The sequence below is a fragment of the Gnatocerus cornutus genome, chromosome 5 (assembly GCF_029298725.1).
Source record: "Gnatocerus cornutus isolate USDA-ARS CGAHR chromosome 5, icGnaCorn1.1, whole genome shotgun sequence".
NCBI classification, from domain to species: Eukaryota; Metazoa; Arthropoda; class Insecta; order Coleoptera; family Tenebrionidae; genus Gnatocerus; species Gnatocerus cornutus.
In genome coordinates this window covers 4278218-4291080 of record NC_142237.1, presented here as the reverse complement: position 1 = coordinate 4291080, position 12863 = coordinate 4278218, and the positions used below count along the sequence as shown (strand labels likewise).

The 12863-nt window shown below is 33.0% G+C and overlaps 1 protein-coding gene across 2 annotated transcripts; it reads right to left on the bottom strand.

Annotated features, from left to right (window-relative positions):
• Positions 1–1637: 1637 nt before the first annotated feature.
• On the bottom strand, positions 1638–12363 carry LOC148173794 (protein FAM13A). 2 transcript variants are annotated; one of them, XM_088037026.1, is made up of 4 exons: positions 12004–12363; positions 11451–11731; positions 2446–3622; positions 1638–2398 (listed from the first exon to the last, which is right to left on the bottom strand). In XM_088037026.1, exons 3-4 carry the CDS (start codon positions 3589–3591, stop codon positions 1799–1801), a joined length of 1746 nt encoding a protein of 581 aa, XP_087893152.1. In that variant the 5' UTR covers positions 3592–3622; positions 11451–11731; positions 12004–12363; the 3' UTR covers positions 1638–1798. The 2 variants fall into 2 exon arrangements, with proteins under 2 accessions (XP_087893152.1, XP_087893153.1); XM_088037027.1 differs by having other exon boundaries at positions 11455–11731.
• Between the last annotated feature and the right edge of the window lie 500 nt (positions 12364–12863).

Here is a 12863-nt window from a genome sequence, read left to right as displayed (position 1 = left end):
CTTATTGCATTTTCCTTGGATTTTCTCTAAATTTAGTTTAGATTCTTTTCGGTTATATTTAGAAATTTATTTAGATTTCATTTAAAAACTCTATTTTTTTTCAAGATTATTATTAATATTTCCTTAGATTTTCAGTTATTTTATTTGAAGAGTAAGTAGTTCAGTAGTCTCTACATCTTGTTTAAAATTTCCATCGATTCTCTAAATTTCTGGATAAATTTTCTTGGGATTTTCATGATTTTGTACCATTCCTTCTCGTTCCTTTAGCTCCTCTGAATTCGCTTTTCTATTAAATGATTTTAGATGCTTTCAATTTTCTTCACATTTTTTTCCTTAGATTATGTTTATATTTTCTTTTATCGTAATTCGGTAAGAATTTCTTTTAGATCGTCTTAATTTTTTCTTTAGATTAATTTCTTAGATTTTCTATGTTACTTCGTTTAATTTTCCTGGAACTCTTTTTGGATTCTCTTTGAATTTTATAGATTTGTCTTCTTAGTTTCCTTATTTTTGTGCAGATTCTAAATTCTCTAGATTTTCTTTAAATTTCAGTAGATTACGTGTCTGTGAACCGATTTACAGAAGCTAAATTCATTAATTTCGATTAAATATTTAACACCAGTTAATTTTACATGCCAATTTAATGTTAGTAACCATAAAATAAGTTGCAAAATTAAATTAGTATGTTGTAGACTTTCTTTAATAAAATCTCAAAGGCTTCTTTTACTGTTTTAAACCAAAAATTTGTAGGAATTAAAAAATAAAATCGAGTTCCAGGGCCCCCACGTTGAGTCCACCTCCGCATCTTGTATTAATTTGAACGACCACGTACTTTTTGATAAGCATTGATAAGGCTAACCGTGATAAAATGATATCACCACTTTAAACTTCAAACTAAACATGAAATTGCATTAAATATTCCACAAAGTGTTTATTATTTATTTTGTAATCACATTTGGGTTGGCCATGGAACATTGCTAAACGTATGTCGAATTCTTAATTGGTACAGATATAACTATAGGATTCCAGATTTGTATTATAATTAAAAACATGAACTCCCAACTAGCAAAGGACTTATTTTAATTGTGTAGTTCCAAAACGTAAGAATTTCGTCAAAAAATACACTAATTTACGCATTTTTATTGGCACAACTGACAACTGTTGACGTTTAACAGGGAAATACTTTTGAGAATAAACGACAAATGTGTACTAAAACTATCATGTGAGCCATAAAATTTTTGTTTAGGGTAGGCCATGAAAGAGAGAGACAAACATAGAAGTCATGTCGGAGTGAAATTTTGTTTTTGATTTAACCTCAATTTTTTGATCAAAATATAATTTCGAGGTGCAAATAAGAGAAAATGTATCGTGTGTCTCTCCAGAAACAATAATGTATTGAAAACTAATTGAAATTTAATCAAATGACAAATGTCAAACTACTGTCAAATTTGTTCTCGACTTACGTAAATTTTGTCAAAGCCTTCCGTAAATAAAAATGTTGTTTTTAAAATTATCGATTTGAAAGTCTGTGATTGGTTGGCACCTTGTGAACGTATGTCTTAACTCGACATAAAAGCCGTAATTGACAGGTGTCGATACAGTCAACTAGATAAAGGTTTACATATCCAAAACACATGAACGTTATAGAATAGTTTAATCAGTAATGACTACAAATCTGAGGAAAATCTAAATAAAAATATTTCACAAACAATAACAGCACATACAGTATTAAAACAAACTCAGCTACCTTGAATTATAGCCTTAAACGCTATACAATAACATAATATACATAAACGCTTCAGAGGTGTTTACCAACTAAAGCGTCAAGCAATTTGAGCTTGGCTTTAACCTTCTTATAAGCTACATAAACGTGTTCAATTGGTAATTTATCTTCCTTCAGCACCATCCTACCAGATCTGTGCTGAATCTCTAACTCAAACATTTTAATAGTGCGTCTTAGCTCCTTTTTCTCTTCAGATACGACGCGGTGCTGTTCAATCAGCTCAAGCTTTGTCAAAGAATGTAAATTCTCACTAATGGAAGTATCAGTGTCGCTACTATCAGTACTAGTCATAACAGACGATTTCTCTGAGTCGATTTCGCTCAGCTGAGAAGTGAAAGAAGGAATAAAATTCATGGTTTCATCTTCGTGGATGGTAGCTAACTCGTTCCCACTCGGATTGGATTGCACTTTTGTTATCATTCGCTTGAGGATTCTGTATCTGTCGTAAATGGGACGAGCTAGGTTTCTGTCTTCTTTGTTGTCAGGGCGGCCGTGGATGGACTCTAAGTAGAGCAAAGCTTTTTGTACTGCAACTTTTTCTTCAATCAATTCTTCCGAGGAGAGTCGTTCAAGAATGTTGGATCTTTTGGAGAATTCGCGTTTTTGGGCCAATCTCTGGAAAAAAATATAGTAGGAAAAGCATTATAGTTGAGTTAACTCACCTTTTCAATGTCATTTAGTGTATCCTGTAAGTTTCTTGGGCTGTTTTGGCCGTCCTCTTCTTCACCTGGGGGGTTTGGACAGACGTCCATCAACTGCTTCTGTTCCTTCTTCAACTTGCTCAAATCCATGTACAATTTTCTGATGTTTTTGTCGTTGAGTTTATCCGCGTGCGACACCTTATATCCATGTTTGGTTTCGAATTCCTGTTCGTACTTCTTTATCTTCTTCTTGATGCTGTTGATCTGCTTGGTGACTTTCTGAAGTCGCGACTCCAAAGGATTCTGTGTCTTATTTTCAAGCCCAAAATTGGCTTGTTGAATGTCGGGGTCTAAATATATCCTGTGAGTAGCAATGATTGAGTTTCTTGGTGAAGATAGCAAGCGATTGGACGCCACTGCCAACCCTGGAAGAGTTTCAGTGTTTTCATTAATTTCATGATTGGCCGTGGACAACAAAGGCTCCGAACAATCCACTTGTTCGTGCAAAGTCGACAAATCCAAATCCGGTGAAAATTGCCGCACTGGACTCGGCGATCTTTCATTTTCCTCTCTACTATGCAACTGAAGAAAACTCTCCACCTTAACACCGACATCATCCTCTTTCGCTTCTTCTTGACTCTTTTCATTTTTCCCTTCATGATGAACCTCTGGCTTGAACTTCGGTTTGGGTAAACAGCGAATCTTCGGCCTCCTGCTTTTATGACCTTTCTTATTCTTCAAAGCCAGCGGTTTGGAAAATCGTTCGTGAGATCGCCGCTTTTCATGTTCACAGTCTTCATCGTATATCAAAACAACATCCGAACCTTGCCGATTTGGCGACACGTGTTTCTCAAAGAAACTACAATTCTTTGGATCGGATTTCTGAAAATCTTCGCTGCTCGAAACACGTCGAATCGATTTATTCTCAAAATACTTCTTCTGTGTTGGTCTCTCTTCGGAATTTGAGCGGATCACTTTGCGTTCCTGGCACAGCGAACTGATGCTTTCTTGTCGTTCTTTCCTCTTGCGTGCTTTGCATGATGCTTTTGCTTCGTCGAAGCTAATCGGGATTTGGGTTTTGCATTTGATTTTGCCAAAATCTTTACTGTAAGTGAGCAACGTTCCAGATTTTTGTTGCGATTCTTCTTTGCGGGAGGGTCCTTTCATTGTTTAATTGCGAGTTTTTGGGGCTAGAATTCTGGAAAAGAACACACGGTAAGACAGAAGTAAGTTAATAAACTGATCCTTTACAAATTACATGCTTTAGATCAAGGCAGGGGCGAGGGAGGGGGTGAAAAATGTTGATGAAGCCTTAGGGATGCACCGTATTTACGACTGACGCGATTTTTGGTTCTGAGTGGTGTGTTTAAATCGCGAACAAACTCAGTGGAATGTCAAATCCTGCGTTTAAAGCTTTTAGACTCGTTTTTAGATTTTAATATGTAGATATGATGGACAAAAATATAGTGCTCAGAACTACAATAAAACTAAATTAAAAGAAAGGACATCATTGCTTAACATAGGTTTGGTTTCCTGCAGAATTTAAACGAAATGTATTTGTTTAGAATTTTATAAGACTATTTTATGATTAAATCTAGGACTTTTACATCGATTTTGCCAAAAAACATCGATTTTTAATACATATATTTTTATTTTCGATGTATCATTAAAAATCGATGATTACGGTTTCGATGTATGTATTTTATTTTTCCTACGACCCCATATGAAAGTGGGATTTTCCACACGGTTATGACTCCGAAAGTTAATGTTTTCGTACATCCATTTCCGAAAGTAAAAGTCACTAGTGTGATATGAATATATCCGCACAGACTTGTCAAAATTGACAGTTATTTTGAAAAACAAATGTAATTCTTGAATCTTTGTTTTAAATATCTAGACGATTCACTGTAAAACAACATGCATAATGGTAAAAATGAATTGGTTATGTCGATTCTGACAAGACAATTTTGACAGGTCTGTGCGGATATATTCATATCACACTAGTGACTTTTACTTTCGGAAATGGAGGTACGAAAACATCAACCATCTAACTATGTGGAATACGTCACTTTTATTCATATAAAACCTCATGGTCGTAAAAAATGATATTTAGAATAGACAAGAAATGAACTATTGTCAAGACTTATGGTTTCTTCCTGATGATGAAAGGTCGTAGGAAAAATAGTGTACACAACTCGTCGGAAAGTGTCTTTCTTGCACTCGTGTAACATCTGCACTCGGCTGGCGCCTCGTGCATCTACATTTACACTCGTGCGGAATTGGTCACTTTCCGCACTTGTTATGTAAATATCTATAACACTCTTGACTTTGGTGATATTTTGTTTCGTTGATTGTCAACGTATATTTTAGAATTTTGTTTATTCTTATTAATCTCAAATTTGTTATTTTTTTATAATTTATTTACTTATTATTTTGTTTATTTCTAAAGGTTTTTATTCATTTTTGTTTTTCTCGTATTTGTTTATTATTTGGTTGCTTTATTAAGAATTTTATTTATTTTTGTTTTTCACAATAAACTATGCTATATTGAGTTTTTTATTTACTATTTTTCAAAATCGATGTATTGAAGATCGATGTAATTGTGCTCTTGTTGAAATTGAGTTCAATATCGATTTTTTTACTCGATTTTCCCAGATTTATTTATGATATCACCCACCAATTTATGAAAATTGCTATTTATGTAATCAGTACATAATTAGGTCTTTGTGGACGAACCCTATAGCTTAGAATAAATCGAAGCCTAATTATGTACGAATTCCATACAAGGCTTTATGTTCGATTGTTGATGAAATTTGGCATCGAAAATTGACGGTTTCAAAGTGTGCTGCTTTTGGTGTTATAATAACGAACTGTGTTCATATTTGAAGAACAAAAAAAAATTAAAACTTAAAATGGAAGAACTAACTGGAATAACGTAAACAACACATACAGGAGGTGAAATTGCATTTTGATATTATTTATTTATACTGACAAGCGGCCGTTTTACTTTATCATTACGGACGCCGGACATAAAGAGCCACTTTATGGACGCCAAACAATACCGTAAAACATAGATTATTATACAATCGGACAAAAACACAATTTTGATCATTTTTTCCTGTTTATTTTGGTGAATGTAAAGTAAGTATGTATGATACTGCATATAAAATGGAAGAACGAACTGGAATAAAGTAAACATCACATGCAGGAGGTGAAATTGCATTTTGATATTAACTTATTTATGCTGACAAGCGGCCGTTTTACTTATCATTACAGACGCCGGACATAAAGAGCCACTTTATGGACGCCAAACAATACCGTAAAACATAGATTATTATACAATCGGACATAAACACAATTTTGATCATTTTTTTCCTGTTTATTTTGGTGAATGTAATGTAAGCATGTATGATACTGCATATAAAATGCAAAAACTAACTGGAATAACGTAAACAACACACACAGGAGGTGAAATTGCATTTTGATATTGATTTATTTATACTGACAAGCGGCCGTTTTACTTTATTATTACGGACGCCGTACATAAAGAGTCACTTTATGGACGCCAAACGATACCGGAAAACATAGATTATTATACAATCGGACAAAAACACAATTTTGATCATTTTTTTCCTGTTTATTTTGGTGAGTGTAAAGTAAGTATTTATGATACTCTACATACACAGGGTGATTTTTTAAAAACGGCAGGCGTTGTAAAATTTTTATTTATGAACCGATTTTAAAAATTAAAAAACAAATTAAATAGTTTTTAATTTACTATAAACTGATAAATTTAGAATTTTTCTAAATGTCTTAGTATCTTTTAGGCGATACTCAACTTTCTTATTTTATGGCCGTTTTACTTTAACATTACGGACGCCGTACATAAAGAGCCACTTTATGGACGCCAAACGATACCGTAAAACAGATTATTATACAATCGGACATAAACACGATTTTGATCATTTTTTTCCTGTTTATTTTGGCGGGTGTAAAGTAAGTATGTATTATAATCTATAATACAGTTTTATATTTTAGAATAAAATGTAAAATTTGCTGGGAGCTGTATTGAACTAAAACGTATTCAGGTCAAAGTAGAAATCCTCAAGATCATATAAGTGCCAGATTCAAAGCATTGAAAGTTTTTGTTAGTTAACGAGAATTTTTTAAAATTAACATTCACGGTATTTTTTTACACAAAAATAAATGATGTGGCATAAAAACCACTGATATTGAATTCAGGTTTAGTTTTAGTATGCAAAAAACAAAATATAGGGGGGGTGATTTAAATTTAGCGGGTTCATGTTTTCAATTATTACGTACCATATTTTATCCAAAAAGCCATAAAACATCAATTTTAACTCGATGATTCACAAATTTTTGCATAATAGCCATTGATTATAATGTGTGGTCCAACTTTTTTTAATCACACGTTACAAGACGATAAAGGACTACTTCAACCATCGAGTGAGAATGGTTAATATATACAGGAGTGTGTTATTTTCACGAGATGGTTAAAGATCCTTTATCGTCGTGCATAAAACACAATTTCTTCTACTGAAAATTTTAAACTGAAGCAAGATATTGGTTTTTAAAGAACCGCCCATTCATTGTGATACCCAAAATTGGTTGTTATAGAATTTTTAAGTGTCAATTGTTTTAACGTCAATGCGTGAAATTTGAATTGCCTTCAGGCGTAAAAGAAAATAATTATTTATGGCAGAAGTGGGTTATTTTATATATTACCTACAGAGGTATAGTTAACCTACGAGACTTGTCGAGCAGGTAATATTAAATAACCCACGTATGACATACAACGGTTTATTTTCACCTAATAAAGTGATAACAAACGCGAAAAGTAATTTAACAATGTTGTTTTTTAAGTAATGAAAATAAGCGTTGGGCAATATTCTCATTATGCAACGAATGATATAATGTGGCTACATTACATCACTCATTTTTCATTACACAACTCATCTTGGTGATCATTTAATGCACCTGTTAAACCTGTCAAGTCATGTCATTTTACATGAGCGAAATGTCATTATTACATATAAGCTCCGCTCGCGCTGATCCAAAATAATCTCAGTCGCTTTATAATTTCACTCACTTATAATATAAATATCTATCGAGCGATCAAATAAAAACTCATCCTCAGTTGCCTTTGGAATTCCAGTGTGTCCTTAATGTATCGAATTGACAGAAACAAAAAACTGTTTCTTCAATCAAAGACATGACTTGTAATTTCAAAGGCAACTGAGGATGAGTTTTTTTTTGTCGTTCGATGTTTCTGTCTGGCACAAAATGAAATTTCTTTCCGCCTGAAATCCAGAAATTGGGTGATCAAGAAAATGTGGCATCAAAAAACCGCTGAAATGACGCAGTTCTAACCTAACAGACACAAATTAAAATGTCAAAATATGCACTTGCGAGTAGCTGATCACACTTAGTCTTTAGAAATGTAAAAAATAAAATAAAAACCATAGTGTGAATTAAGAACAGACGTGACTACTAACGCATACTTTGATAACAAATTTTCTTAGTAACAAAGATGGCATTATTTAAAAAAAATAGTATATTGAAGAACGTGTTTTATAATGGCCAATTTGGTGCACGAGCTCCTGGTGTACATGGGGCGAGTGCACCAATGCCATTATAAAACAAGTCCTTTATACTATTTTTTCGAATTTGCACCCTTTTTTTAATAAAAAATTTAAATTTTCCAATAGAGTTTTCGTGTTACAATTTTGGTAATGGTTTTGTAACCACAACTTGCCACTTGATTTTCAAATTTAATTTAAAATTTGAGATTTATTGAGTTTCACTGTCACTGAATTTTGACATAACATAACCTAACCTCACAGCCAGTATTCATATCTATTATATTTAGGTACAATTATTGTTGGCCGCAAAAGGACAATTCAATTATATTGATACATTTTTTATTCACGCAGCGATTTATTAAACACGAATCGTAAAATCCAAATTGACCAAGAACTTGACAGGAAACAGGTGACAGCCAGACCAATTAGTTCTGCCATTTCTTAAAAAACAAAATTTCCTACTTTGAGTTCTTTTATAAATACCTGTAAACGACTCCAAATAGGCTACCGGACTGTTTTTTTTTATTTCAAAAAATAAATCTGTCCAGTCTGAAAACATTAAAAATCAGTGTCCATTTTTTTTGCGCACTTTATTTATACCAAAAAAAAATATTTAAAAAATGGATAGTTTCAAACACGCGCCTTGGTGACGTAACAACTTCTTAGTCGACGCCTATTGGCTGTACAGGTAATGCCGAGGTCATTGGTGAAAACGATGAAGTTGAGTTTGAATTGAGGTTATGAATGCATAAAATGTGTGTGCAGAACGCGAATTGCTGTAGTTTTTGTATCTTTCTTACTTTAGTGCTGCAATAATCGAAAAGCGAAAATAGACAGATGACGTTCGGTGCAGATGATTCCTGAGCTGACTTATGAAAACAAAACTTCTGATTGGTTGACGCAAGTGTGCTATAAATCGGAAACCAGTTAGGAATTATAACGATTACTCTATCTCACTCTCACCAATGCAACATTCCGTTGACGTATGCGTTTTCTCAATTCATATGCATAGAAAGGAGTTATGACGTAGTCATTGAAGACTTATTTAAACTAACAGCGCGAAGCTGGATTTCAAACGAATATTTAGCTAATAATTCCGACCTTTGGAGAACAAAAAATCTGTTTGGTAATTGATTCATGCGTATACGTAACTCATAAACATAATAAAATGCATGGATTTTTCTGGTGTCCGGTAGCCTATTGAGTACTCTAATGGACCTATTAAACCGGCAAATTCGAAAAATGTGTTAAAAATATTTCAGTTGTCATTTTAGATTCAATGCAAATTGTCTTTAAAATTTGAGAAAAAAATGCTGTTTTATCAAGTTAGTTTCCAATTTCATTACGTCAAAACTGAGAACTACGTTTACACCCATCTGTCAATATCCTGTGTCACAAATGACATCTATCCTTTGGCTCGCTTTAGATTGTAACAAAAGTCTTACTTGGTGAAATTGTCGCTTTGCCGATGTTAATTTAACGATTTCTAGTGCAACATGCCCGTGTTAATCAAAATTAACCTTTATAAGAGTGAATGAAGTGACTTGTGAAATTTTGGTGTAAACGTAGTTTGACACTGTGCTGTCATAATTTTGAAAACTACCTTGATAAAACAGCGTTTTTTTTCGCAAATTTGCATTAGATTTAAAATAAAAACTCAGATATTTGTATCATAGTTATGTGGGAAAAAAAAATAACCTAAAAGGTTACAAAATAATAGTTATTTTACATAAGAGTCGAGAAAATGTTATACAGGGTGATTTTTAAAAAACGGCAGGCGTTGTAGAATTTTTATTTATGATCCGATTTTAAAAATTTAAAATAGTACATTTTATAATGGCCAATTTCAAACAAGTCCTTTATACTATTTTTTCGCATTTTTCACCCTTTTTTGAATAAAAAATTTTAATTTTCCAATTCTAAGAGTTTTCGTATTACACTATTGGTAATGGTTTTGTAACTACGACTTGCCACTTGATTTTCAAATTCAATTTAAAATTTGACATTTATTGAGTTTCTGAATTTTAAACTAACCTCACAACCTGTATTCACATCTATTACAATTATATTGATACATTTTTATTCAAGACACGAATCGTAAAATCCGTTCTGCCAATTCTTAAAAAACAAAATTTCCTACTTTGAGTTCTCTTATAGATAAAGTCCGTTTTTTTATTAAAAAACCACCAACACCGCACTCTCCCACCACTTTACAACCGGTAACGTCGTCGATGGTGACTTTTTGGTGATAAAATCAAATAGGTTAGCTGCCTAATTGACAATTTGATTACACAAAACGGCCTTTCAGGCTGTGCCGAGTCTTTTCACTATTAAATCCTTTGATTTGCAATCCAACAGGTTGTAAAAGAAACGTTTTTAACGGAAACACTGGCTAATTTTCAGAAATGTCAAAAATTTGACAATTATTTTCTCACCAAAAATCTCCCTAGGCTTTAAATAAGTTGCTGGTTGTAATACAGCGGAAGATTGCGGTGTTGGTGGTTTTTAAAAAAAAAACGGACTTTACCTATAAACGACTCCAAATTGAGTACTCTAATCGACCTGGCAAATTCGAAAAATGTCTTAATTCATCAATAAAAATTGTGTAAAAATATGTAATAACAATTTTTAATATTAACAAATCACCTGTAAATATTCCACAGATAATGAAAACATGTAGAAGAGCACTCTAATTTGAAATTTTGAAAACCATAGTGTGAATTAAGAACAGACATGACTACACAATCCTAACGCATACTTTGATAACAAATTTTGTAGGCATTATTTAAAAAAATGTCTTAATTCATCAATAAAAATTGTGTAAAATGTGTTATAACAATTTTTAATATTAACAAATCACCTGTAAATATTCCAGATAATGAAAACATGTACAAGAGCACTCTAATTTGAAATTAACAATATTTTGTTGCATTTATCGCTTTAATACTAAACATGCTGGCAACTAATCTTGATAATTTATCACTCTTTATATTTATTGGGAATAAATTTAGGCAGGTACGCACATGGTGTGCATATTAATAGAACAGATATAATATATCGGAAAATCACTGATCACGAAAATTTGCAATAAACTTTCGCTATATGGGAGGTATTTTACATAACATTTGGAAGTTATTTGCATACATCTGAATATTTTGATCGACCATTCAAGAATAGATTTGGAAGCGATTATGTAATCTCGTTTTTACTGAATTCGAACAAAACAATACCTAAATTAATTTATCGTTTTAGTACGATGACTTGTCTTTTATGAACACCAAAACAGAACTGTTTTTTTTGTCTTTTACAATTGATCATATATCAAAACGCAATAAAAAAGTGACATCCATCCAGCTGCGTGGGGGCTGTCGCCCACTTAATTTAACTACATTTGTAATATTAAAAATGGGGTGGGTTACTTACTTACTTTTGATGAAAACACAAACTTTGCAGAACGGAAAAGTCAATCTTATAAAATATGAAGGTTTAGTTAAAACTAGTTGTGTACGGATTACGAAAAATACAGCATGCGCTTGTACGGCAATGATCTGTTGATTTAAGGGTTCATATCCCTATCTCGACACATCGCAAATCTATGGTTGTTTAAGGAAATGAGTGGAAACCAGCCGCAGTTTTAGCATGTGGCTGTTCGATACCACTCTTGGACCAACTGCTGGTACTTGGAAGTTTGTTGGGTTAAAACTCTGCAACAAGAAACAAATCGTCAACACTGGTAAAACACCACTAACGCCCAATAAAATCGCTTTTGATAGTGTTTACAGCACGTTTTCACTGCCAAATGCGTCATTCCAAAAATAACAAACCGACCAAAATAAACTGGTCGCACTAATGATAGACGGGAGACTCCGGATCAGTTCACTATTACTCATTTTTGGGGTAAACAAATGAAATTTTCTAGATTCGATATTGTCGGGCGTTGGGAAATGTGGGGTTTAATGGAAAGTGTTGTATTTACCGTGATCAAGGCCCATAGTTTCACTAAATCAAAAAATGCACTGAAAAAACGTTTATTTCGGAAGTAATGCGAATTTATCGATCGCTTATGTCCAACATACAATGAACTCGAGTCTAAACCGGCACTGGGGCGCAACTCACTGTGTCACTTCACGCAAGATGGGTGATACGAGAACGTACGTCTTTTCTTCGCTCTCTTTAACGACGCGTTCCAGAGGTGGACTATCTTTCACTTTACGACAAAATAAACAATGCAACCAACGAAACACCCAAACGTCAATATTTACTTTTTTAATTAGAATAATCGTATTGTATTAGTCACCACTTTTCTTTGAAATTCTAAATCAGATTATCGACTTTGTTCAACAAGATCAAGAAATCGCCTCTTTAATTTTATCTATTTAAATTCTGATTATCTTTTTGACATTGACAGATTGATATGGTCGCCATTTGTTGACTTCATTTTTTTTAAATTACTAGATTAAACCAAAACTAGAATAAATGATACTACTTTAAGCTAGCCTTGGATTTTAAAGTGGTGTAAATAAAACCAATATAAATTCAACCATAGAAGTAATAAAATGGAATAGAGCCAACATTAGCGACAAGCGGTTGAGAGAGAGAAAAACACGCGAACTGCTATGGTGTCGAGAGAGATGGTTAGCACCACGTTTGTGCAAAAAGGTCCACAATACCTGCGTAACGTACGTAGGTGATTAATTAAAATTTGCAATAAAAGATGTGCAGTTCACAAATTTATAGGTTAAATTCATAAATTCGAACTTTTCGTTTAGCTAAGACATTTAAATTATTTTGAACAGTGTAAACTATTGGGTTTTATAAAGGGTTTTCTTTTAAATA